Source organism: Empidonax traillii, unplaced genomic scaffold (genome assembly GCF_003031625.1).
Source record: "Empidonax traillii isolate 1590-97213 ecotype Southwest subspecies unplaced genomic scaffold, ASM303162v1 scaffold801:size538433, whole genome shotgun sequence".
Taxonomy (NCBI): Eukaryota; Metazoa; Chordata; class Aves; order Passeriformes; family Tyrannidae; genus Empidonax; species Empidonax traillii.
The window spans coordinates 4,717-32,416 of NW_020955994.1; the positions used below are offsets into that span (position 1 = coordinate 4,717).

The following is a 27,700-nucleotide window of genomic DNA, read 5'->3' on the forward strand; positions in this document are numbered from 1 at the left end:
GACATAAAGTTTAAAAGGTGTCAACTAACTGGAAGAAATTGTGTTTGTACAGTGAATTGAAATCTAGCAGCCTCAAGTTTTGCCCTCAATTACATCCACAAGAACATATTTGTAACTTTGGTACTAATTGCAAGTACAGATGGTATCAAAGTCATTTATTTGCAGCTCTTGGGATTTCTCAAAAGAATGAAGGTAAAGTGTCAGGCTGAAGTGACAACTCTTGATTTACTCATGTGTGCTATCACTGATCACCAGCAGAAATAAGCTTGAATTTTGTGCTACTGAATGAAGTCATCTTAGCACTGAGCTGGAAACAAAGCAGGATTTGTTTCCAGATTTCCTTCACATAGTACTATAAAATGATGCTGAAATCAATAACAATAAGTGAAACAGTAAAATTCACTCTAATATTGTTTTGTTTTGTCTGTAAGAAAAATATTTATTGAAAAGAGCTGGAAATGTTTATTTGGGAATTTTTTTCTGTTGATCAGCAGTCCATTATAAATTATGCTAATTGCCTCACCGTCCCATCTTCCACTCTGGCAGTGAACCATTCCTCTCCTTCCCTGTTCCTTCTCATTCCTCTCCCTCTTCTGTTCCTCTACTGTGCACTCATCAACAATAAGACACATGCAGTTTAAAATTATATGTGACTGCTAAACCTGTCATTTTCTAATAAAAATGTCGGCATAGTCACTTGCCATCTACATTGAATAGATTTACATACATGTCTTTGAAAAAATTCCTCTTAACACAGAAAGTGAACATGCACTTTTTTGCTGAAAATACCTCAGAAGCTTACCGACTCCCAGGAATACTTGTCTGCATACTCCTCTCCGGGAAAAAAAAAAAAAAATCTTTTTTAGATCAAACAAAAGCTTGAATACTTACCCTCCTAAAATATTAATCAATAAGATAACAGGAGAGGTACCATCATATAACCTGCCTAGAGTTTCTAGTCTAGTCAGACAAAGAAAAAGCAGATGAAGGTGCTGAGAGAATTGAATTCAATGGCATTCTGAAAGAATATTAAAGCTGAATTCTGCAAACTTTCTTAATGATCAGCCTAGCTTAGCTGTTTCTAAATACCCTCCACTAACTCAAGTAATACCTGAGAACGTAGGATTAAGTAAGTCTTTAGTAAAAGTCAACATTGTTCTGCCTTTTTCTTCCAGAGACATATTTACTTTTGCTGTTAATGAATAGCTTTGTGTTATTTCCATTTAAATATTATGTATTGCCTACTTCTTCCAATTTTTATTTGCTCCTTGGAGCACCTGCAATTTAACACTCAGGCTGGTACCTATATCTTTAGCACCTCAGAGTTTTTCAAGAACAGCCACTGAATAACACTGTTAATAAAAAAAAAAAAGCTTCCTAAACAAAAAAGACATACCTGAAGCCCCTTCCAAACTATCATAGTTGATTTTTAAATGTTACTTACCATACAATAATTTCCTGCCTGTTGTTTTGTCATTTAAGAGCAATAGGCATATGCCAGACTGACTAGCAAAATATACTTTCTAACCTTCCCACTTCATGGAATCCCTTTGGAAAGAGTTGGGGGAATTTTTCTATAATGATCAATAAAGGGTTTCCCTGGGAGATTAAATTTCTTATATTTTACCCTTGCTGAATCAATTTCCTCTGCAGTGTTTTTTACGTTCTGGGATTCCTATTTATTCTACTACCAACTTGTAAATTGTGGATTATACTGTGCATGGGTGCACATGATACTCTTACTTCCCATTCCTCAAAAGTATGTGTGCAAATGCCTGTGTTTGCAATGGCCCATGCACAAATACTACTTAAATTACATTTTGTCTCTTTTTCCTTTCTGTGCTTATTATCTTTCTGAAGAAGGAATAGTAGTAATCTCTAGCCTTCAGCCATTAATTTTTATTAAAGCAAACTGTAATTTCCTTGTCTTTGAGACATACCAGAAGAAAAACTCACATACAACACGATACTGAAGAAGTGCTTGTTTATGTCCAGAATTTTGTCTGATTTCCCAGTTACATTAGAATCATAGAACTTTTAAATTGGAAAAGACCTCTAAGATCACTGAGTCCAATCATTAACTTAACACTGACAAGCCCACAACTAAGCCATGTCCCTAAGCACCATATTTACATGTCTTTTAGATACCTTCAGGGATGGTGACTCCACAACTTTCCTGAGCAGCCTGTTTGGCCTAAAGAGCGCTATAATGTTTCAGTGTTACCAGTCAAAAGGGGACTTGCCTCAAAGAAAAAAAACATTGCATGCAAGCCAGTGTAAACATTATCAATTGCTCTCTGAGTAAACCTAAAACATGGCATGTTTTTTATATCTTCTGTAACACCTGAGTAATTGAGCCCTGAGAAGATTTCAGTCTGGAGATCACTCAGTCTCCAGGGTCCTAGTCCCCAGGGTCCTGGTGCAATGGCTCAGCTGTTGCCATAGCTACCCAGATGGCAGTGGCTGTCACAGCCTCTCTGCCCTGGGAAATACCACCTGGTTTTGGGACCTCTACATTCTCTGGGTATGGCCCCTTGAGAGCACTTTCCCCTAAGCCAGCCTGGCCTGGCATTGCACCTACTGGTCTGCTCTCTTCTTCATGCACCTTTAGAGAGAGAAGAGATGCTATTGAAGCTCAAGTACTGCAAGTATTTGCTGCTTATTTTGTGTCCACTGCAAATAGGGAACAGACTTTACAACAGTGTCCCAAATGGGAAAAGGAACACTGGCTTCAGTGACCCTTTTGGTCACTCCATGGCTGAGGGGGACAAAAGCACAGGTGTGACTTAGCCCTGAGCAGATTGTAACTTCTACAAAAGCGACTATAATGACATAAAGCTTTTCTGACAGAATGAAAAAAACAAAGAACTCGGGGGGTTTTTTGTGTTTGTTTTGGTTTGTTTTTTGTTTTTTGTTTTTTGTTTTTTTTTTTAATGTGTAGACTACTTTTCCTTGTTTCTGAACTATGCAATATGGATATTTTAGCTTGTGATGTTATTGACAGTTGTTGCTGCTATTTGTATAGCTGAGGGGCTTGGGGGACAAAGGTAGTGGGTTGTTTCCCCAATATCATGAACCATTTAATGTGGTAACAAATTCAATATTTCTAGAAAGCCCACTTCTTGGTTTTCAGATTGGGGAAAGTGGATACAAATGCCAGATAAATTACCTACAGTTGTATATCACCAAAATTTTGAATACAGTGTCCTATGTATAAACTTTGCCAGCTGCTGACTTGTTTTCACTGTTCACCATGCATCTGGTCTGAACAAAGTCTTGTTACTTTATGTTTACAAACTTCGGTTTTGTAGCAGGTTGAAGTCAAGGACGTAAAAAATAAAAATATAGTACCTAACGTTGCTTTGGACATAGTGAAGATTGCTTTAAAGAGAAGATCATTCTGCATGTGTAAAAATGCAGATTGAACATGGTTTTGCTTTGTAACTACCCAAATTTTAATACCGCTTTTATATTTTAAAACACAAAAGAAATGTAGAAGTACAGGCCTTATGTAAAATTCATCACAAATCTTCAAAACAGGTTTGATATGGCCAGTGACAAATGATGTCCCATAAAGCATTGCATGACTATTTTTAACATAACTCTCATACATTATTTCTCCTGCACTGATTGCCCAGCAATATGAACATGTTGAAATACAAGGCACTATAAGCAACTTTCGTATCTCCACTTAATCTCTGCAGGATCCCTACTCCCTTGACTTCATATGAGAAGCAAATAAAAACAAGTGATGCTGACAACTGGAACCATCCCAGCAGCTTAGCTCTAGCCATCTATTTTTATTAATCACTGCTGCATATACACGGTGAGTGGCTGCTAATTCAAGCATTTCACTTGTTTCACTGTCTTCATCTTTACTTTCCCTTTACTGGGCAGTAATTTGCCTTTCAGCTGAGACCCTAGAGGTCGAGCCCACCCCACACCAGTATCACCAGTCACTGTGGACTCTAACCCTTGGATTCTAATATTCTCACAATGCTTTTCTTCTTTGTGCTTTGTTGTTGTTGCTTTGTTTTCTTTTTGGTTTGGTTTTTTGGTTTGGGTTAGGTTTTTTAAAGACAAAATTCCATTTCTCTATCACTTTCATAAAAGCACAACTTTCTCTTACCTCCTACCTCTCTAAAGTTGTTTACTTTGGCACCCTCCTCATTTTTCATCCGCTACCTCCACTTTTGTCCTTTGCTGTAAGACAGATGATAAACGGCCTGAGCATCGGCATGCATTGGCTTTCATTCCCAGTTTTGCCCACTCACTTTCTGTATCACAGGATTATCTGGAATCTGAATAAAAGCTAGGATCTATCTCCCCCAGGCAATGAAAAGCTGTATAAAAGGCAAGCACACCAGAATCCATTTGCAAGCACTGCGCTCAGTGCTGGCCCCAACCTGATACAAATCGGGACAGGGAAGGAGTCAAAGTAGAACAGATAGCAGTAAGAAGAGCAAGTACTTCTCCCAGAAAAGCCTGAGGTCTCCTTCCTGACTTCGGGTAATGCGTCTGTGCAGTGCACAGGGTGGCTTTGCTGCAGCTTCGGCTGTGTGTAAGGGCTAGAGAAGTTCACTGTCCTCTGTGCCTTTGCTGGTCACGTTGCCAGCATCTGTTTACCCTTCTATAAAATGGAATAGTACCACACAGGATGATGTGAGCCTTAGGGAAATGAGACACTTTTGAGATCCTGGGTGAAGGATTTTGAAGGTGAATTCTTCATCAGGAAGCATTTCTTGACTAAAAGGGGTAAAAAGCATTAGAACTGGCTGTCCAGGGAAGTGATTTGACACTTAGTGCTATGGTTTAGTTAACATGGTGGTGTTCAGCCAAAGGTTGGTCTAGATGAACTTGGTACTTTTCCAACCTTGATGATTCTAGCCTGGCGTCAGCTCTGTTTTCATTTCAGACCTTGCACTTACACTTTTTTCCAGAATTACTGTCATTGTCATCCTGTTTGTGGATACTGGGAAGCGCCTCTTCAACCTTCCCAGTGACTTGCACTGCAAGGGCAAATTAGAAAATATTGACACTCGCAAGCCCGAGTATTCAGCGCGAGCTCCCAACCCCCCAAATGACTCAGTGGATCCCAGCCTCCTTCCTGCTGTGTAAACAGGGGGTACGCGCAAGGTCGCTCACAGCCACCGACTCTCATTTGTACTTGGAGCCAAGGCTGGCACAAAGCACTGCTGCACCTCACTCCGCGGGGCTCCTGGGGAGACGGGGAGCGGTTCCAGCACCGGGAGCCAGCCGGGCGGGGCCCGCAGGGAGCCAGAGGGGCAGCGCTCCCGGCCCGCCTGGCCGTGGGGCACCGCTCCGCTCCGCTCCGCTCCGCTGCGCTCGCCGCCCGCCGGGCTCCCCGGGCTCCAGCACTCCCACCACCCCCTCCTGGCCCGCTCCACCACTCGCTCCCGTGCCCGGGAAGTCCCGCCCCGCTCGGGGCGGTCGCGGCTCCCGGCCGGCCGAGGAGCGGCGCTGCCGGCGGAGGGTCCTGCCTGCGGGTGAGCGGCGGGTTCCGCCACCTCCCGCGGCCCGGAGCCGCCCCCCGAGCTCGCCCTTGGTGCCCTCGGCCGGACAAGGAGCCCGGGCCGGGAAACTTCTCCGGAGCTGAGGGGCGGGAGCGGCTTCCGCCGCCTGCGCTGCCGGCCGGGAGGGCCGAGGCGGGCGGGCGGGCAGGGCTAGGGGTGCGGCGGGGCCGGGCAGCACCGGGCCGGGTGCCGGGCTCGGGGCCGCCGCTCGGTGCGAGTCGGGGCTGCGGCGGGGCCGGCCCAGCCCCGGCGGAGGGGGCTGGCTGCGGGACGAGGGGCAGAGGTGGCTGGGACAGCGGCGCTGGGTCGGGAGTGTAAGGGGATGAACACCTCCTCCTCTCTGGAAAGGCGTTTCAGAGCACCAGATGATTGTTACCAGCAGAATAACCCTCGAGCTCAGGCGGCTTCACTGTGTGAGTGCAGCGACGCTGCTATTTTTACCGCTGGTATTTAATATTTGTACAGTCATAACAAGTTAAATATTGGAACTACGTCCCCTCTAGTACTTCCCTCCCGACAGTCCCCGAGGGTTGCTCTGGGAAGGAACAAATGCCTCAATCCAAAACTGGGACCTTCAGAGCCTGCCTTCAGCTGACTCTCCATCTGGAAGCACCCGTATCCCTGTGCATGATGCTTCCAGAGTTGCTTAAGCTTGACAAGGCTCAACGGCAAAGCTCCAGACTTGCCTGTGAGCCTTGTTAGGATTCGCACACTATGCATGTTCTCTGTGGCCTGGGGCTCGCTGCCCTTTACAAGACTCAGCTGTGGCAGACTCTGCTCTCTCCTCCTCTTGCACAGATTTGGTGAGCGCAGAGGGGAGTGCAGGTTCTGAGCGAGGGAGGTTTAGGTCCCCCTGCCAAGTCTGCTTCAGTACTGTAGCCAAGCCACTGCTGGGCAGTCACCTCGTGTGTTTGGCATCCCCTCTGCAGCAGGTCTTGTATTGTGATGAATTTGGCCTCAAGCTGAAGCATACAAGTCCTGTTGGTGAGGAACTCAGATGAGCCTAGCAAGTATTTGAATGTATATATGATCTCTAACATACTTGTAAGCATAATTATTCTTTTTAGGTGTGTCTGTTGTATCTGTGCTATCTTCTGTATGCTAGAGGCTTGTGATAGCTGTTGAACGAAACAAATTTTTAGCCAGAGGTCACCTGCACTTGGGAAATTTTGTTTTACTTGTCTGGAATTCCCTTCTGCTTTGTGTTGAATACATTATTCAACATTCTCTGTCGTAATATGTTCTGTAGTGTTTAAAGGCTGTTGCCTTCTTTCTGCTGGAGGCTGTGTCAGTGATGGGTGAAGTGATGCTTCTAATAGGTAGTTTTGTATCATTTTGTCAGGTATTTTGGGATTGTTTTATGAAAGACTACACAAATGTCATTTATTATTATGAATGCCTCTCGTGGTTTGGAATTTAACAGACGTAATATTTGCCATCATGTCACCATCGTCACAATAATTTTTGTAGTTGTAATCAAAAATGGCAATAATGGCATTCAGATGCTTAATTATATTTTATGTAGGTGACCAGTTCTAACTTATTAAATTAATGCATGGTGGAACAGGAACAAGTGTCACTGCTTCCCTCTGTGGTTAGGGAGCCATCAGCTTGCTTCTCACACATAAAAATCAGTATATGGTGAAGCATATGGCACCAGCGAGTTCTGTGTTTATTAAAGGACTATTTCTCTGAACATTCTGTGAATTTTGTTCCTTATTTCACTTGATGTAGATCTAAAATGTTTTTCCCACCTTTCAAAACTTGAAATACTGAAGAAGTTCATTTTTTAGTAAGCTGAAACCAAGACTTCTTAAGGTTCATGAAAACAGTGAAACTTTTACTTTCATCAGACTGGCCAACTGTCTGGTAGGGGGAGAATTCGAGATCTGTCTAAACTGTGGAAACCTAAGTTTCAAGTCCCTAGTTTGGTTCAGAACAGTTTTGAACTTTTTTACATTTTCTGTCTTTCTGGATAACTGGATTGCCAGCTATATTGGAAAGAGAAGGGAGTGTCCCATCTCCCTAGTTCTAGGTTACATCTTCTCAAAATTGGTAGGGTAGGTTTTCTGCTTTAATGTAATTTTCTGGTCACAAATTAAAAAGCTTCCTCAGAATTTTCTAAGCAGTGCCCATGTCTTTGGTCTGATAATAATATGTATGTGGGTAATAATCCAAGAAAAGCATTTTATCCTAGCAACAGCTGGATATTTTTTACAATTATTTAACTACTTGGATAAGATGGAACTAAGAAGAAAGGCAACCACCATCATCCCTTATATGACAGCTTTAAGTAAATCACAGTTTTTAACTTGGATGTCAGAAACATGTAGAATCACTCTTCTCAAAGACACTCTGAAGCCCTAGTTTTGTCAAGCCAAAGCCACAGGGTTTTTCCTGAACTAATTTCTGTGGAGGAGGGGGGACCAAAGAAGAATGGTATGTTACCTGCTGAGCTACTCTCCGTTTTTCTGCTCTTTCAGCATCTTACATCTTATCCTACAGTTGTCTTAGCCTTGTCACTGCAGTGAGGATTATTTACCCATTGAAAGGAATTTAAATCCTTTCCTTGCTGTGATTTGTGTACCTTCTGGCAGTTAGGTCATTTTCAGATGGGTCTGGAAATGTTCAACTGTTTTTTTAATGCTTGGACTCTGATGATTTGTAAACCTCATTGCAGGACTTTGTTCTGGGTTATTCACTTTAGACTGGGTAGCAAGGATTTTTTAAAAAAACAGAGCATAGGTTCCACAACAAAAGTAATGAGTTTGTATCATTGCAGAAATACTTAGATACCACATTCTGTGATACAAAGAGGCAAAACAGTGGCAGGGTTCTGTGTCCAGTTCTTGGTAACTGAAGATTCAGCAATACCTGGAAATGAAAAAAAGGATATGCAGGAGACCTGACAGTCTTGTCAGCTTGTGTGTGTTGGTTGTTCCTGCTATTCCACTGCTCTATCCAAATGGGGGTAAGAACTTAAAATCAACAAGAGTTGTATAAGCAAGAGGTTGTTGACTTTGACTTCTGACAAAACATGCAGACTCTGTAAAGGCAGTCTCCAAGTTAAAAGATACTCATTAAGTTACAGCCATCACCTTTAAGTTTTCCCTTGACTCACATTAACTTTTCTTCTGTGGGCTAGTTTCTCGTTAGAGCAGAAGTGGACCTTGAGAAAGGTGTTTACCTTCCATTTCCTGATGCAGACATAGAGAACAGTCACAGTAGAAACTCTGAGGCTTTTCTGAGGGTGTTTTTTTTCCAGTAGGTCTTCAGATTGGTTGCAAGTTTTGTGATGTAGGTATTTGCAGTAGTGGGACGTTGAATTTAGTTCTGTGCATCTAAGCTTGTCACTCGGTGGTAAAGAAGGTGGTTTTCTGAAAGTCCCTGCTTATCTCAGTTACTGCAGTCTGCGATATTGAGTGAAGCACTAAATTCAATCTCCATGCTCTTTTCCACCTTCACAGGTCTCAGTGGATCAGTGACTGGTATGTTCTGTGGGAAAGCTGACCTTAAGGTTCATTCATATGAATTTTGCTAGCTAGTAATGTCCAGTCTGGTTCAGGAGGTAGTAATGCACATCAGTCATCCATTGCTTAGAGATTTGTGTGGAGAGAAGGGTGATATCTGTTCTCTGCTGTCTTAGACCTCAATCCCGTTTCTCCTTATTTCTGCATGTGAAGATCATGGAGTGATTTTATGTGGCTCTTGGTGATAGGGCTGTACAAGTGAGTGATAATGCTCCGCCCAACATGCTTACTGAAATGTTTAAGCTCATGTGAAAATCTGTGTATGTGACCTGAAGTAGAGAGAAAACCAACAAAAGTCAATGAGAATGTTAGATGTATGCTGGTTTCAAATCTGGAATTCAGAGGGAATGAAGACTGGATATCCATTTCTGAAAAACAAAGACTTTCTTTCCTACTTCTTGTTGTCCTAGCAGGAAAGAGAATATGTACTTGTAGCCCAGAACTGATGAGAAGCAAATATGGTTCCATTTAGTCTTAAGAATACAAATGTATATATCAACATGCAGGACATAGCCCATATTTGCATATAGCATAATGTGACTTCAGTTCTGATTTTTGGCCTAAAAACTCTATGTGTGCATGTAAAATATAATTAATGTAATGTTTGACCCTGGAGCAGAATTTTTATCTGACCTTTTATCAGGAGTAATTTTGGAAGCTGCCCAAAATGTAAAATCCCCTGAAGTTCTTCTAAAGGAGATGTTAATGAAAAAACACTTATGGGTATGCTGGTCTCTCTGAGGAAGAGAAACTTCAATGTGACTTTGCTCAAAGAAGCCTAGATTTTGAGACTGTTATCTGCACAGAAATAAGGTAAAATAGAAGTCTGACTATTCAAGTCACAACAGCTAAACTTTAACCAAATTGAAAAATTGTGCATAGTACAAAGTGTCTTGGGGCAAATCACTGTTGGCATGCATACATGGTCATATGCTGAGCACACGTGCTTGCTTTGATCCAAAGGTTTGGCCTCCATACTGTGAGGCCAGTATGAGAGGCTGCGCTTGTTCTGGTGTGGCAGTTCAAATGTAAGGAAGCAATCTGTTTTTTGTACGTGATCCTCAGACCAGGTGAAGCTGGAAGGTCTGTCTGTCTGCTACTAACTGAGCCACGAAGGGAATACTTAGTAAGAATTTTCACGTACCTTTCAGGTGAACATTTAAAATCTTTACTTCTCACTTACCCAATTCTCACCTTAGAGAGTCCTTTTGGAGGTTCTGAGAGCAGGGGATCAATATATTGGCCTTTCCCATATGTGTACTAGTGTTTAAATTTCTCTTAAAATTAAAGTGACTTTGCTTTTAGACTGTGAAACATGTAATGTAACTCAAGCAGTGTAAACGCTGCAGTGTGTGTACCTGCATATTTTGCTGGGACTTCCTTTTATCACTGTAGGATTATATAAGGCTTGGCTAAAGCTCTCCTAGTTTTTTTTCATAGCACATACAGTAACTTTTTATGTATTCCTTCTCACTTCCATAGTGTAAAGGTTTTTTGATTGCTCAAAGCATATACGGAAAATCCAGTGAAAAACAATATTTAGCATATCTTTTCGCTTGCTTCTTAAGGAAATACAGGTTTTTGAATGGTTTGGGGACTAGAGATAGGTTGTTGAAGGCCATAGTGTTAACCCACTACTCTGAGTGTGTTTTGTGAAAAAATGTGGCAAGGTAGGGGTAGATGATGCTTTTCAAATATTTGCACCAGCAGGTCTCTAGGCATTGAATCTCTTTGCCAGTTTCTACCCAGCTGAGAGATTACACGTATCCAAAATGATGAGGTTCTTACTCACTGCATGAAGATAGAGTCACCCAAAGGTGGGAAAGTGCAGGTGCCCCACTAAGGGAAGAGCTGCAACGTATAGTCCTATGGGGTTAGACAGGAGTTTGTGAGGAGGAGAGGCACTGTAAGTGTTCCCTTCCTCTCTGATAAGAGCTTTATTTAAGGCATGAAAGTTCTCCCATGTGACACTGTTCCTTAGGACTCAAAGCCTTGCCTCACTGTTGATGCCTGTGTTAGTACTAGTGTGCCCTTGTCTCCTTAGTACACTTCTGCACTAGGCAACGGGCCATACTATGAAAAGCTGTCATGATGCGTTTTTTTTAATTAACAGGGTATGAAGGTAGTTAAAAAAAAAAAAAACCACTGCTTCTGAATAGGTAAGATTATTTTCCTTGGCTCAGTTTTCTGAGTTAGCTTGAAGTTCAGGACATCATGATAATCTCATAGTACCATTTTGGGAGAGGAAAAAGACCGATGTCACTTCTGACCAGTGGCAATTCTGAAGATGGGGAAGAACATTTAAGACTTTAATGAGAATAACCAGTCACCTTCAGAGCAGCATATCTGCCATTTCTGCAGAAGGGACAGAAGTTTGCCCAGCAATCTGCATTTTGTCAGTACTTTTACCCCACTTTCAAATTCTGTTTCTTGGACAAAATAACCCCAAAGCAGCATAAGATACACTGTTGTCTCATGTAACACGTGCGAGCGCCTGTGAAGGAATGCAGCGTCACAGGCTGTTGGACACCTTTGCAGGGACTGACAAAGGTAATTGCTGGGCTAAATGGCAGATGAGCCTGTGTCTGTCCTGGAGCACGTGCAAGTTCAGTCCTACTGCTGCTCTCACCCAGCCAGTTGTGGTGAGCTCTGCTCTGCTCCACAGCCCCTGTAGCTGCACTTCCCTGATGCTGTGCATGAACAAAAAAAAACATGCTTATTGAAACCTCTGTATGAGAGAAGGTTTCGGGCATGTTTGTCCTGTAATCAGCACTTGTGAATACATTTTTTAAGAAGGTAAAGTAGATCTGTCACCCATCTGTTGAAGAAGTTAGAAAGCTTGCTTGTCTGTTGGGGAAGAGGAAGAACCGTGCTGGCAGTATTGAGTTCCTTCCACCCTGTAAACCTCTGCAGGGTTGGCAGAAATAGAGGGGGAGAAAGACATTAATTTTTTTTAAATTCTTCCTGACATCACCTACATGTGTTCTCTTATGCTCTGCCCCTCCTCTTCCTTTGTCTTGCTAACTTTTTCCCTTGTTGCAAAATGTTTACATTTGGGAAACAGTGAGGTAATGCAGCACAGACCAGCTAATGGCATTACCTGCAGATGTGTCATATATTTCTAATTTGTGGCTTTTCCATGCTCTGTAGGGGTTGCTCAAAGTAGAACTGAATGCTCAGAACATTTCCTCCATCTGTAAATATGTAGTGAACCTGCACTATGTCACATTTCCCAGGACTGCGTTGTTGTTATGGAAAGACCCACTTAAAATGCTCTTGATGCAGCCAGGGCAGCGCTTGTTTCCAAATGGCAGCAGTATTTAACTTTTTTTGGATACAACAAATACCTATTGAGCCATTCTTTTTGCCTTTTTTTTTTTTTTTTTTTTTTTTTTTTTTTTTTTTTTTTTTTTTTTTTTTTTTTTTTTTTGTAAATTTTGTGTCACAGCAGTCTGGATTTAGTGTTGCTGTGATCTCACATTGTAATGTAACGGCAATAAAATGATTCCCATACCAGTCTACAGAGAATCTGTGCTAATGCCATTAAAATGTGCTTACCAAATCAAAACAAATGCGGCATTAGCATGTGGAAGCTGTGTTTATGCGATTATAATGTTTCAGCAATATGAGATTACTGTAGGAAGCAACTAATCCAAACCCAAGGAGACTTCCCATTACAAAACCATTACAATGGCACAATGACTGAAGCGCAAGTTTCAGATGGGAAAAGCGGAAGCACAAATCTTGTCATCAGTATTCAGGCAAAACATCTATTGAACTCAGTGGAGTTTTTGCCAGACTCAGGAATGCAGTACCATGACCTTTTTAGCAGCAAGTCTCTTTTCTCTTAACAATACCTCTAGGAAAAATGTTTACTTCACCAATATTTAATAATTAATGGTGACAGTTGTATTTTATGTACCGTACAATTGGTGTTTGTAAAGATTGGTCCAGAGTTTATCACAAGAATGTTCAGGTATTGTTTCAAGACCGTTGAGAAAAAGTTCAAGTTTTGGTTATATCGTTAAGCAGTTCTCATTTTATTTTTATCTGAATATGTAATTTTCAGGAAATATTTATTTCTTTCTTTATAGAGCATCAGGAGCAGAGAAACCTTGGTCTATGCAGGAGCACCTTGGTGATACCACCACATAAATTAGTGATTTTCAACACCAACGTATCTATTATTTCCATATATGAGCCTACCTGTTTATCTTCTATCATAGGAATCAGCACCTTTCCCTCTCACCTCAGACTGGATTTAGATTGAGGAAATATAGTTCACATGTCCTATGAAGTACCATCTAAAATATACTTGTCTTGTCCAGGATTGCTTCTTGGCTCCCTCCTTAGTCCATGGAAGGAGGATAGTATTACAAAAAGTAACTTGTCCTGTCCTATTACAAACACTCAAAATAGCCTGGATGAGTTGCCTGTGAATATGTCTTTCTATCTCCACTATGAAAATGGTCTAGATGATTGTTCTGTAAAAGACATACATCAATTTAGATGTCTAAATGAGGTGATATGAATTCAGTCCTTGGTATATGAAAGAAGAAACTTTTTCAGAAGAAAGTTCTGTGGAAAACGTGGCATGCAAGTTGTTAGTAAAGCACTAGAACACTGATTTTTGTAGTAACATGTATATACTTAAACTAAGCAGCAATCCTTACTCCTTGTACAAACTATTTGCACCTAAAATCTGTTTTAAAAACACTCAAATTCTGATTCCACTAAGTGAATCTTATTAGGAATAATGTATCATTATTGCATAATCAGGGTAGACTGTCTGTGTAAATGAAAGTAGGGAAGATATCAAGACAGTAGTTTAAAAAATTATTCCAGTCACAGGTTGTTGACTGTCTTTATTTTTTTATAATTCTTTTATTAAAAGCAATGGGTTTCTAAAACTGTGTTAGTAAGCAGGCACAGGCATTAATATTAATCATAATTTTCATGCAGATAAAATTAGACCTACTTTAAATGCTGTTTGTGTCAGTTTCCATTTCTGTGATGCTTCTTAAGTTTATAAAAATCCTTTGCCTCAATCAAAAGGTTCTGTAAATTCTGTATATGAGCTGTAATGAGAAATCTAGAGTCTGAAAATCAACAGGTTGGTGTCTATAAGAGAAACCTGACACTGGAACTGGTAATTTTATATGTTCCTTGCAGTTATAAATCAGAAGACAACAGCCTCAGGCTATAAGAAGATCTCACATGTGCAGCCACAGGTCTTCACAATGGGCAAACCAGATCATTTGAGGGTAGTCTAAATTAACTGTGTCAGAAAGGAATTAGTGGGAACAAATACTGAAAGTCAACTTTTCATCAAAGTGGTAATCTGAAAGTGAGCAAAAATTCACATTCAGTTAGAGTGACCTGTTTGAGAAACTGCACTATTAAATAACTAAGCATCTGAAGTGGAAAATTGTTAAGGAAACAGACTATTGTTGATTTGTGCAAGCTTTATCAAAAGAAGTAAAATACTAGTGTATTTAATTGTATGAAAAATTTATATATAGGTTTGTTTTGCTAACTTACTAATTTGATTGGAAAATTCTCAGTGAACATGGGGAAAGAAAAGTGTGTCTCTGATGCAGAGAGTAGTTATCACTCTTTATGCTGTCAGGGTTTTACTGAATGCTAGAGTGTAGATATTTAACATTAAAAAAAAAAAAAAAAGGAAAAAAAAGCAAAAGTAATGCTTAGAATTGTCATTCACTTTGCTGTGCATATAAGAATGACTCAGATCACTGAACTTTCTCCAGAATAGTAGGTTGCTCTGTATAGCACGAGGCTTGTTCAAGGATGGAATTAATGACTGGGTTGGACAGCTTAATTGAATTGCAGTGAGCAGCAGTTTCTGACTAAGACAGGTATTTTGCTTTTAATTATTTGCTCAAAAATAATATTTTCTGAAATCTTGCCCTTCTTATTGGCAAAAAACCCCAAATCATTATATTAATCAGCCATCAGTCTGTTCTATGCGAGTAATTATTCTTCTGCCTTCCCAAACAAGTTAACACAGTAGCTTAGAAATGAAATTCCTAAAAGAACAGTTCTTCATAAGTAAGTCTGCTTTTACACAAGGCAAGTAAGCATAGTCAGTCAGTCGCTTCTCTTTCTTATGGATGGCCAAGTTTTCATATTACAGTAACTGCCAGCACTACAGACTTCACTAGGCACAGGCAATAGCTGCCTTTTCCAGGGGCTGGGTCACTTTTGTGCATTGGTGCTCTGACAGTGACTGCTTCTCGTGAGATCAAAGTACCCCCAAAGAGGTCTTGATGTTCCTGTGCCCTTTGATATGTAGAGTTCAGTGCCCTTCAGGTTTCAGTTTTTCTGTCATCCTGGTGGATTAACTTTAACAGTTAAAAGGAAAATGTCCTCTGAGGGCTTTACCAGTAACAAACCCGTGTTTATGACATTATTCACTAAAAGGGAGACAGGAATGGGAAAGACCTCTCTCTTTAATCAATAATGCATGCTCTAGTTAGTCCTTTCCTCTGGACATGATTAAACATGTATTTTGTTTCATAACTGATGATTTTGGTTGACTAGGGATTTTAACTATATATCCTCAAGCCTTTGTGACTAGCATCAGGAAGATCTAACATGAATTCCCACTCCCAAAAGACAAAAAAACCCTAACAAAATCCCAATGGGGAGAGCTGCAGATAATTCTAACCTGCAGTGAGTCAGGCCAAACTGGCACAGGTCCTTTGACATGAACCGACTGCAGACAGTAGCCTCAGTGTTTGTCTTTGCCACTACTCATTTGAAGTTTTGAGAAATATCATTGTTTCATTCATGTTAGAGATGAATAAAAAAGTGTCTGAGATGCTGAGCTGTATAAGTTAAGTGTTAGATTAAGGCCTGTACTTAAATGATAAAATATTTGGCCAGTGAAGCACTTTGGCTTCTCTACTGAGAAGTTGGGGGCAACTCTACATCTTCAGCAACTGTTGTCAGCTTTAGAGGAGTTGTTCTGGACAAGGCAGCTGTAGAACCTGAGCCCTGCTGAAGCCAGAGGAGCAGATGATCACCCCTATCCCTGCATTCTGCATACAGAGGGGCAGACAAGGTGCCCAAACACAGCTTCCTTGATATCTGAGGGGGACAGTGAGTCTTGGAGGACAGAGATAAATAAACTGAACATACCAGTAAGAAATATTCAGCCTTGGTGCCAAGAGTGTTCATCTGGTGGCTCAAGCTGAGAAGAATTGCCAGCTGCTGAGGAGCAATGAATCCTAAATGAACGTACAGTAGTTGTTACTAAATAGGAAACATTTGTCTTAATGTGATACTGACCGCAGCACAGTAAATGATGATGATTTCTATGTAATGGAATGCGATGTGTTTATGTTGCTGGAGTACCAGCACAAGTGCAGTTGGGTAAAATCAATGCCTTGGTTTTCATCCTGACCACTCTGCTGCAGACAGTGTTTGAAAACGTCCCAGTGAATACATGCAGCGTGTAGGTATGTGTGTGTGAGAGAGAAGGGAATTCAGAAATTGCCTGAGAAAGGTTTTCTGAAATGTTTTTGTTTCCTCTCTTTTTCCTTCTCAGGCTCTTTTAGGATCTGATTTTTTTTTTTACCTTTTGTTGAAGAAAAATGCCGTCCTTGAGAGGGAAAGTGCAGACTGTCTTGGGCCTTGTGGAGCCAGACTGCCTTGGCTATACATTGACTCACGAACACTTGACTATGAACTACAGCAGCTGTTTTTGTCCACCTTCTCCAGGCCAAGAGCCTTTGTCTGATGGGCCCATTGAGATGAAGAACTTGTTTTGGATTAAGCAAAATCCCTACAGCCATAAAGAAAATCTTCTTTTGTATCAAGAAACAGATGCTGTGAAGGAGGAGCTGTTGCATTTTAAAGCAGCAGGTGGTGGGACAATTGTGGAAAACACAACTACAGGAATTGGCCGGGATATGAATACTTTGAAGAAACTTGCTGAAGAAACTGGGGTTCATATTATTGCTGGTGCTGGTTTTTATGTAGATTCCACTCATTCTTCTCAAACACAGGCCATGACAGTGGAGCAGGTAAGTCTTAACCATTGCTTGAGTGTCCCTCTCCTATGAATTATCTCTGGTAAGCCAAAGCTGGAGAGAAATTCCAGCAAAATAGATGAAATACAGATGTTCTTAATGTGAAAAACTTGGGAACAGCATTACTGCTTGTGTGATATTGTTGGAAATGATATAACTTTTCTGATTTTTTTTAATGGTCCTAATTAACCTTTTAATTAGTTGTCTTAATTAAATATAGGTTGTGTATTAGACCTTAAATCACTTTTAACCAGCATATAACAAAAGGTTTTCATAAGCAACTTTTGCGAGAACATGGCTTGGAAAAAGTACTAAAACTAAGCTTTCTTAAAGTTAACCTTGATATCCTTTGATGAACAAAGCCCGTGAGAGAAAGATGTATTGTTGTAGCTGGACATCTGGAAACAAGGACCTTTTGCAGAAACCAGCAGATAACTAAGAAGACTGACAAAGGCTCAGTATCTGTGTTGGAAAATCCCTACCAGAGGAAAAAGATACTAAAAAGACTAAAAGTGTCAACTAATTAACATAAGCAACAAGAGATTAATAACCAATAGTGGATAGAATACTAGTTAATGAAAAGGAATTATGTAATTTAGAACCAACAGACATTAATTTCTTTGTTAAAAATGTATAAATAGGTGGAAAAGTGCTGTATTAGTGTCTGTATGGAGACAGGATTTTTGTTGGCCACATAGACACCCAGCACTGCAAATAAAGAAATGCCTTGCTTTCTAACACTAAAAAGACAGTATTAGAGGATTCTATTATTCCCTATGATTTCGGAGGTATTTGGCAACAATATAGCTGGAGCAGCACTACTTGCATGTGCTGGGGTTATCTGTCAGCATTTCCAGTTCTTAAGCTCCATTTTCTCTGAGGGATTTGTTATAATGCAACAGTAAAAGGAAAATAAAGTATTTCATGTGTGGACATCTGGTACATCACCGATTATCCTGGGGTTTTTTACTATTTTTAAGGAAGGAGTATATCCTTGCTAGCTCTCTTGTCTTTTTTTCTGGCTAATCATTTCCCGTTTTTGTAAAAAGCATAAATAATTGCAATATTTATAGGACAGTTGTAAATCATTGGTCTGCTCAGGCTGTGTGTTATATCTCTTCTCTCTGTTATTTGTTTAGGCTTTTCAGGGGAGTCTACATCAGGTTGGTTGTATGGTGTCCAAGACAAAGTGTTAATAATAACTGAGGTCCCCAGATATTCCTATAATAATAAATATTCATTCATCTTTTATTAAGAAAATGTGATGATGGGGAGAAGAGGGAACAGAACTCTCCAAGGCAGGAGGCTGTGAATGTGGATGAACAGAGATGAGAAAATTTTTAAAAATCTGTCACAGTTCACAAATGAGTTAAATTCATTTTAAAAATCAGTGGTCCAAACTTGAGCAGTGCTGCCAACACAACCGGACCCTAGCTGGCCCAACCTGTGCACAACAGTCCTGCTTTTCCTAATTGTTCTTCCATCACTTGAAATTTGATAAAAATAGTTTTCTTGAGGCAAAGGTTTCCCTTCTGTACTTGGTGGATTGATGGAGACCCACAGATGTCCTGTACTGAGCACTTAATCCAGTCCAGAAGGCAGGTCACCATCAGAGCCATTTTGTGCTCAGCTCTGAATGTGTGCTTAAGATGTGTGGCCTATTCTGGAAAAGAAAAACTAAAGCTTTTATAACCATCTGCTTTTATTAAGAGATTCTGATGTCTATTTTTGCCTAAGAATATTTTAAAAGCCAACTCATTTTGACCATGTAAATTTGTCAGATAAACTTTGTTTTTGTGGTCCTGAAGTCAGCAGAGCTCCTGTTGTTTTACATCCACATTCCCATAAGAAGGATTTGCCTTAAATTTGTCTCTTTGGAATCTTTACCAGAGTTTCTCCCTTCCCTGTCTGAATAACAAGGTTTCCTTATTTTCCAAGCCCTTATTTTGCAAGAAATTACATTGAACTGTGTCTGGAGCCAATTCAGGAGTGTAAGGCACAGGTTTTGGAATTAACTAAATTTTTTTTAAAAAAGAAAACTTTATCTCAGGCTACATCAGAGTACAAATTATATGTAGACCAACATTCTTGGCAAACCTGGGCAAATGTGCGAACAGATACTGTTAAATTAATTTGCTTCTCTCTTTATTTTGGTCTTAGTGAATGGCTGGCATAACATTAGTTGACAGAAACCAGATTTTAACTACAGTGTTTTCACACACCCAGCTGTTAATTCAATAAGTTCAGAAAGACCTTGGGAGCATAACAGGCACAGTGTCCATAGGCCAAATTTGATGCTATTTAACACAAATAGTATTAATAACCAAAGATCTCCCTTTTCTATTCTCTAGCTGACAAACATTATTGTTGATGAGATACTCAAAGGAGCAGATGGGACTAACATCAAGTGTGGTGTGGTGGGAGAAATAGGTTGTTCCTGGCCTTTGACTCAGAGTGAACACCGTGTGCTCCAGGCAACAGCAGAGGCTCAGTCACAGCTTGGGTGCCCTGTTATCATCCATCCTGGCAGGAACAGCGGCTCACCTTTCCAGATTATCCGCATTCTGCAGGAAGCTGGGGCTGATGCTTCAAAGACAGTCATGTCTCACCTGGACAGGTAAGCAGACTATTCTACTGTCCATCCAGCAGTGTTGCCACAACTCACTGGGGTTTGTGGACCTATGCTGGAAATAGTTGACATTAAGTATTATCTTCTGTTTTGCTGTCTTAAAAACAAGTGCTTTTATAGAGCTTGGTTGGCCTCCAGCACTTCAGTCAGGATCAGCTTTTAGATTTCCATTGATGACTTTGGTATTTTAAATACTCCCTTAAAAAACGTCGGAAAGAGATTAGGAATAACTGTAACTGCATTTTAAATGTAGGAATTCCATTAATTTGTATCCCTGCACAAATCCCTGTATTTACAAAGCGTTGGACACTGAGCAGCTCTCACCAAATTGGGTGGCAAGTTGCTAGGCTTCCAGCGTTTTTGAAGACTGGATCGCTCTTAAGGGCCTTACCAAAATCTCACAGAAGCTAATGGAAAACTTAATTTTGCTGTGTTCTGGATCAAAGCAGAAGGCAGATTTTTAATGTTCTGCTTCCAACCAAAAGAAATATCACTTAAAAAAAAAAAGGTGGGTTTTGGATAGCTCGTAGCGAAGCCTGGGTAGCTAACTTACAGCTTTCTTGAGAACAAAACCCAGGAGCTCCACATCGGGCATGGAGAGAAACTGGGTTACTTTTTTATCTCCAGCTTAGAAATACAGCCTCTATTACCAGATCAGTTTTGTATGACCTTGTGTTGCTCATAGTGAGCTGGCATATGTCCAAACATTGATCAGTCTGGCCAGTTGCTGAATAATGGAGACTGTTTGTGGTCATATGATTCTCAGCAATTGAATTGTTTGCCCTCAATGTGAGTGCGGTATAGGCAACAGCACTGTGCTCCAAATTTCTGATGGTTGTAGGCTCTAAGAGGTAGCAGTTGAGCTACAGGTGTTTTGTATGCAAAACCCTTTTTTTTACTTGGGGATTTTAGGAGGATAAAATCCAGTGCCATGAAATTCTATTCATTTATTATAAATGATACGAATGTCCTTTATGTACTGACCTGCATTCCATTGTATCTGTTGCTGTATTTTCCTCCCGTTTTTAAAGAAAAACTGATCACTTAAATCTTCTAATGAAAGAGAACTGGGAAGTAATCAGATTTATTTTTCGATTGGTGTTAAACAGCCAGTGGTTATATAGCCATTTTGTTAATACATAAATATACAGTTGTGGTTTTTTGCCTTTATACATTGTTGTAAATTGTTGAATTAAGTATTTTAAGAATTAAGTAATTTATCGGTGGAAGTCAAGCAGTATAAGCAGGAAAATAGTCAAGACAGTGGTGCAGTTTCACTTACAGCCACTGATGCACAATATGACATTTCCTTATTTCTCTTTCTATCATTACTTTCACACATTTGGGTTGGCACTTGCTATAAGATAAACTACTGTGAAGTTTGGCTTTGCAATGTGCATTTAACATTTTAAGTCTCTTCCAGTGAGAAAAATCCACGTGGGAGCATCCCAGTCCTTTAAATGTGAGATAAATTTGTACATAGCTCCATGTTTCTTGTCTGCGTTTGACACAGACAGAATGGTAGTTAGCAAGTCGATTTACAATGAAATAATAAAACTAAAATGCTGGCTACCGTGTTTTTGTTGTTTTGCAACTTAGCATCCTAGAACAAAAGGTAGCAAGTGTCCACAGCGGAATATGTGTCCATATGGTGCAGTTAAAGGCTGGGAAGCAAAACTATTTAGCCTTGGCTTTGGCCATTTGTTAGGGGTTAAGGTTAAAAAGGTATCTTGGTAGAGATCAACATTCATTCACTTTTAGCTTTTGTTAGAGGGCTCACAGCAACTGCTCTGATATGGGCTTCATAATGGTTTGGTGGCTGTCCCCATGAGGATTTACAGACGAGGCCCAAACTACAGGATGGTCCTTTTCTATGAGCTCAGGGCAGCTCAGGTACAGCGTTGCCCAAACATCCAATTCCAGCACAGAAATCTGCAATCTGAGCTGGGCACTGCTGCTGTTGCTGCATCCCCATGGCTCACAATGTGACCCAGTGGCTGATAAAATTAAGCTCTCCAGCTCTTCGTTGGGACAGAGCACCGGAAGCATGACACTAACAATAGTCTTAAAAAGAAATTGTTGGGCTGTGATTTTGAAATATATTGTTGGGTTTTTTTGCTATGTGCACCAGGATTGAATATTCTTGGCGACTGTCTGCCCATGAACCAAGCAGAGCTGGATCTAAAATAACCTGTTCTCTTGCTCTGCACTTGAAAAACTCATTTGGTAATAAATGTTCAGTCTCTGTAAACTGTAACATTTATTTTAAAATAACATTTTTTATTAATTACAGTTGGCAAGTCTTAGACTCCTGCTGATGGCAGGCTTGTTTGAACAAGGGTTTGTCTCTCTCAACCCATCTGTTCCTCCTACTTGGTCCCGTTGTTAAGTCATAATATTGAAAGTGTGACATCAGTCATTTCCATAGCAACAGACTGTGATGTAATTGTAAAAGGTAAAACTGCTTTGTGACATCAGTATCTGCAATAATAAAAAAAAAAAAATTGAGCTACTGCCCTTTTGGTTAACTGTGATGCTCTTGTGGAAACTTGGTTTTTAATTAGATGAAAAAAATTGTGTTGTGGCTATAAAGATTAAATTGTATCATTTGAATGTTTTTGTTTTCCTTTGGACAGCTTATACACTTGGTAAAAATGGTTCAAAGGAAATTCAGAATATTCCAGAGAGCTCTTATTTCTGTTGCTGTCCTTTTCCAAATGAGTGATATGTGTTGGAAGATTTGTTCCTTCAGTTTTCAAATCTGCTGTAAAGCCCATGTCCCAGGTACACACAGTACCATTATATATTTTGGTGAGAGCATTTCCTTAAGGCGCTCTGGCCAGATCCCAGTGCAAACAATGATATATTGCTGTTCTAATGGCAATCTAGAAACATCACTGTACAGAATAGAAACGAAAGACAAAGTTGTGTATTACGGGTGTGTGATGGATGAAACAAGCCCTGGATGGAGCTGTCTCCTGTAACTCTTCTGGGAAAGTAAATCTGCCTTGTCTAAGTAAGCCATTGTCCTTCTCTTTTTTTAAGTGTCACTATGAATTAACCTCCTCCTTAAATGTCTTTCCTGGTTAGGTTGTCTGTTGAGAGGGTTAATGATATCAAAAGTAAGTAACTTTCCTGTTTCCATTTAAAGATTATCATTAGATGTTTTCATTATTTCATGGGGAAAGAGTTGGGGTTTTTTTGTGTTGTTTCTTTTTTTTTAATGCATGAAATCCCAAATGAATGTGAGAAAGGCAATGCTGTGTATCAGCTTAAGTTGCATGTGTCAAACAAGAGTCCTGTTTTTCAAAAGGGTGAATTAAATCTTGGAATATTGTTTTTTTTCCTTGCAAGTAGGAGGTCGCAAAATTCCTGTCCTCATGCCATGAGATATTTTATTCCTGTTTTACAGTGCTGACTCTGTGTTATGTATGTTCTGCAGGACCATATTTGATAAAAAGAAACTTCTGGAATTTGCTAAACTTGGATGCTATTTAGAGTATGATCTATTTGGTACAGAATTTCTTCACTACCAGTTCCATCCCGATATTGACATGCCGAACGACAATGAAAGAATTGCAAGGTATCTGCTCCCATGCAGTTTAAGCTATAGCATGGCCACTGACTAAAACATGTTATTGGTACTTGCTTTAAGACCATCGCATGGTGATTCTGCTTGCTGTTCAAAATTGTCTTCTCTCATACTAAAATAATGCTATTTCCCCCTGCCGCAGTCACACTCTTAGAGCAGTACGTGTCATTTCTTCTATTTGCAAAGGAAGATGCAGAATCATAGTGTTGTACAAAGTTACTTGAGAAGAACATCAAAAGCTTTTTTAACTTCATTCTCCGTCCTAATTCCATGCTGATCTGGTTGAATTTTATAATTTACCGCATTTATACAGTCTGTTTTTAAAAAAAAGGCTGGAGATACTGGATTTATGTTAGGATTTGGCTTTTATTTGAAACATAGCATTGGAAACCTACTAAGCATCATCTGATCCTGTTACATCTCCTCAGTAGTGTGCTAACCCAGCAAAACTTGCTGGTTGTTTTGGGTGGATTTGATTTTGTGCTTCTCTCCTGAAAAGGTCCCTTTTTTCTTCCAAGCACTTTGTCACCTTTCTACCCCCTTTCCTTTTGCCCTTTCTCTCTTTTGAAGGATGCGATTCCTGTCTCCTCAGAGCTCTCATGCTCCTCACACTGTCTCACAATGTGAAAATATTGGCCTCACTGGCAGGATACCTCTTCCCTGCTTCTCATCAGCACCTGCGGTCTCAGCTCAGATGCACAGCAAATCTGTTGTGCTGTGCTGACACAAGGTATTGCCAAAGAGGTGCATTCTGTGCAGAAACTGTCTGAGAGAAGGTAGGATCAGCTGGGAATGACCATCTCACTCTTTCCACTCCGTCTGGAGGTGTGATCCTTCTGTGCTGTTTGTCCACAGTGTTTGTGAGCAGTGAAGTGGCAGGTTTCTGAGGGGCGAGGTGCCATCCTGCCTGTGTCTTTTTACCTTCCAGAATCAAAAATGGTTCTTAAGTTCTCCTTGATGAGAAAGATTTTATGATCTCTCATCACTAATGAAGTCGATTCTGGCTTCCACTTACATTTCAGACATAGCTTCTCTCCCCCTCATTGTCAGATGAACCTTGAAACTAATCTCTGTTTTCAAACTGTTCCCTCCTAAGAAGGTGCCGTGGTTACTCTTCCACTCACTGCCAAGCATTTGCTGCTGCTTTTCACACTAGGAATAGTTTCTCTCTCTGAACAGTGCTCTCAGTCTGGCACTCAGTATTTTAAACTGTTGCAAGGAATCTGCAGTTTTCACACTTAGAATGGATAAAGTTGCTCCCTCTCCTGTGCCTCCTCCCCTCTCCTGTGCCACGGCAGGTCAGCTTCTACAGAAACACTGCAGAATACATAGAGAGAACTGGTCTATGCCTTGGTTAACAAGTGCTTGTTCAACCGTGGCAGAGTTTTCATTCCTCCATGATACTTGCTCAGCCTCTGATGTCTCTCCCTAAACTCCTTGGCATTTGAGTATTTTTTGCAGCAGGCTGTTCATAGGAAGAAGTGGCGAAAAGTTTGTCTTCTCACTGTATGGTGTAAATATGTACATTTGAGTTAGAAGTGCCCTTAAATGGATATTGATGCACCCACAACGGACTTGAGATGGCAGTGGCAGTCTCCTTAGGGTTTTGTTTTGTGAAACAGCTCCAGAGAGGTAGAAATCAAATTGATCTCTATATGAAAATACTTAAGGGAAAAATCTCTTCAGGTCTTTTCTGTTCAAAACATAAACTTCTGTAGTCATAATGTACCTACTCCACACAGTTTTGCCATCTGTGTACTTCAGCAGTTTGGCTGCAATCTACTGCTAATGCAAGTAAAACACTGATTTTTGTTCAGGGACAGTTTTAATTTGAGTCAGAAGAAAGTACTAACTAAAATTACAAGAACAAGGAAAAAGGAGCAATGAATACGAAATGGAAAGGACCATATGCCTCCCCAACCCGAAAAATTAGTCCAAATATGAAAGAAGATGATTCTAAATGATGTTTGGTCAGCAAACAACTTAGTTCCCCCAGTGCCATTGCTCTTACTCTCTGTTGAGAATTGGAACAGGCTGCCCTGGGAAGTGGTCACAGCACCAAGCCTGTCTGAGTTCAAGAAGCGTTTAGCTCTCAGGCACATGGTGTGATTCTTGGAGTGTTCTGCAGAGGGCCAGGAGTTGGACTCAATGATCCTGATGGGTCCCTTCCAACTCATCATATTCTATAATTTTATTCTATAGTCTCTCTGAATTTCATGCTGGAGTACATACTTGTGATGTTGTAATGCTGTGGTATACATAGTGTTGTGCACTATTTGGCACTATTTATGCTGTTTTTTTCTGAAAGATGATAATTTAGCAAATTCTATCCTATGTGTCTTCTTCCTGCTGCCCATATTGATTAGATCCTGCTACATGTATTTCCTCATAACTAATTGCAATAAAAACTGACAGGGCTTTCAGACACAGTGTAGTTACTTATAAAACTAGTATTTGTTTTCTTGTTGATCAAAGCAGTGAGGAAGGTAAGAATCAGAATTTCACAGTGCTGGCAAATGACTGAATTAGAGGCCTACATGAGGAACAAGTATTCTCCAGGTCTGGTCTGTCTGCCTCTGCCACTTCAATGCAGGAATATACTGACAAACTAAACTGAAGCTTATTGGAAAGCTTAACAGTCATGCAGTACAGATGTTCAGACCCACCTAATAAATTCTAAAAATTTAGCTGATCAAGGGATTAAGGCTACCTGAGTGAAACGTGAAACAGAAGGCCTTGTAGCCGTCCTGATACAAGGGAGTGATTATTTCTTTTTCCAAGCCGACCTGTCATTTTGCCAAGCCTGTTCAGCTGGATTGCCATATTCACTCTTATTTCCTGGCACATGCTAGCACTGTGCTGTGCCAGTCTTATTTATATTCTTCCTTAATGAACATCTTTGAAATGTGTTTGGATGATAACTGTCTATATGGAACGTGATGGTGGCAACTTCATGTTTTTATTAACCTGGTTTGCTAAAGGGGATTTTAACTGAAGATATGGAAGTATTTGTGCAGTTGAGCCAGGCTTCTTAAAGGACCTGTCACACACACAGTCTGGTCATTAGCAAATGTAATAGGATCAGCTTTGTGACAGCAGCAATAAGTAACCTGCTGAGAAGGAGTTTAGGTAGGAAGTTTTTACTTACTCATGTATATAAAACCTGTGCCCCACGCATGATTATGCTGAAGCTCTTGAATTCCTCTGTGAACTTCATGGGACTAGGAATGCAAAGCCATGTGCCAAATCAAAGGAGTTTTCCCTGTCTATTTTGAGATGTGTGGTGTTATGTTTTCAGAGGAAGGGTTTTTTCATGCGATAAACATGTGTTTTAATTTCAAATGAATATAAGGAGTATGTTTTCTGAGCACTTAAAATAAGTATTTTCTCCTATAATAGAGTCCAGCAGTACGTAATATAAGAAATGTAAATCCTGGTTGGTTCTGTGCTGTTGCAGAATGAGAACTTTCACTGACAAGTTTGCTTTTAATTTTTCAGGATTCGTACACTGATTGATGAAGGCTATGAAGACAGAATTCTGATGGCTCATGATGTGCACACCAAGAACAGGTTGATGAAATATGGAGGTCATGGATATTCACATATCTTTGAAAATATAGTTCCTAAAATGCTAATTAGAGGCATATCCCAAGATAAAATCGATAAAATACTCCTAGCAAATCCAAAGCGGTGGTTGACTTTTAAGTAGGAATAATGAATAATTATTCCTGTTCTATAGGGAAGCTTGATAAAATTCAAATTTCTTTCCAGAGAGCAGTAATTTTAAAATTTGGTTCTTTTCAGAGAAACTGAAAATTATTAAGGAGATGCAAACGAACTGATTAGAAATTTTCTTTTTAATTAGAAGATCAAAATTAAGTACTGTTTCTGCATCTCCTCCACTCTGGAAGCTTGTTCATGAATGATTTACTGAATATGAGCCTACCTGCAAAATCTTTTCAATAGAAATTTGAAAATAATTATTTCAAGAGCATAATCTAATACTATTATTGAATGTTACCCCAAACGACTTTTGAAGATGCATCGCCTGGACTTTGAAAGAAATTATGGTTTTCAGTTAAATTTCCTGTCCCCAGGGGCTGATTTTAATCTTTGTATTTCTGACAATCTTCTCATTATCCTTGTATTCTTTAAGTAAGGCTTGATGAAATGTCTGGAACTTTTAAATAGTTTCTGTAGACAACACAAGGCAAGAGAAATCTCAAATAAATCTAAGAAGATAATGTTTCTTTATAGTTGAACAATTTACTTAATTTTAACTGAAAGTGTAAAAAATACATGGAAAAATATATTTTTGAATAAAGCAATTTGATGATCTCTTAAACTATGTGCAGTATTAT

General features: G+C 40.0%; 1 protein-coding gene across 14 annotated transcripts; it reads left to right on the forward strand.

Annotated features, from left to right (window-relative positions):
- Nucleotides 1-5,816: 5,816 nt before the first annotated feature.
- On the forward strand, nucleotides 5,817-27,687 carry PTER (phosphotriesterase related). Of its 14 annotated transcripts, none has more exons than XM_027901615.1 (7): nucleotides 5,927-5,945; nucleotides 13,159-13,202; nucleotides 14,833-14,940; nucleotides 16,635-17,112; nucleotides 19,470-19,735; nucleotides 23,190-23,330; nucleotides 26,838-27,687. In XM_027901615.1, the coding sequence occupies exons 4-7, from the start codon at nucleotides 16,681-16,683 to the stop codon at nucleotides 27,046-27,048; spliced, it is 1,050 nt and encodes a 349-aa protein (XP_027757416.1). In that variant the 5' UTR covers nucleotides 5,927-5,945; nucleotides 13,159-13,202; nucleotides 14,833-14,940; nucleotides 16,635-16,680; the 3' UTR covers nucleotides 27,049-27,687. The 14 variants fall into 14 exon arrangements, with proteins under 14 accessions (XP_027757424.1, XP_027757427.1, XP_027757422.1 ...); XM_027901616.1 differs by lacking the exon at nucleotides 5,927-5,945 and adding an exon at nucleotides 6,223-6,466; XM_027901624.1 differs by lacking the exon at nucleotides 5,927-5,945 and adding an exon at nucleotides 10,003-10,190 and having other exon boundaries at nucleotides 16,808-17,112.
- Nucleotides 27,688-27,700: the final 13 nt, after the last annotated feature.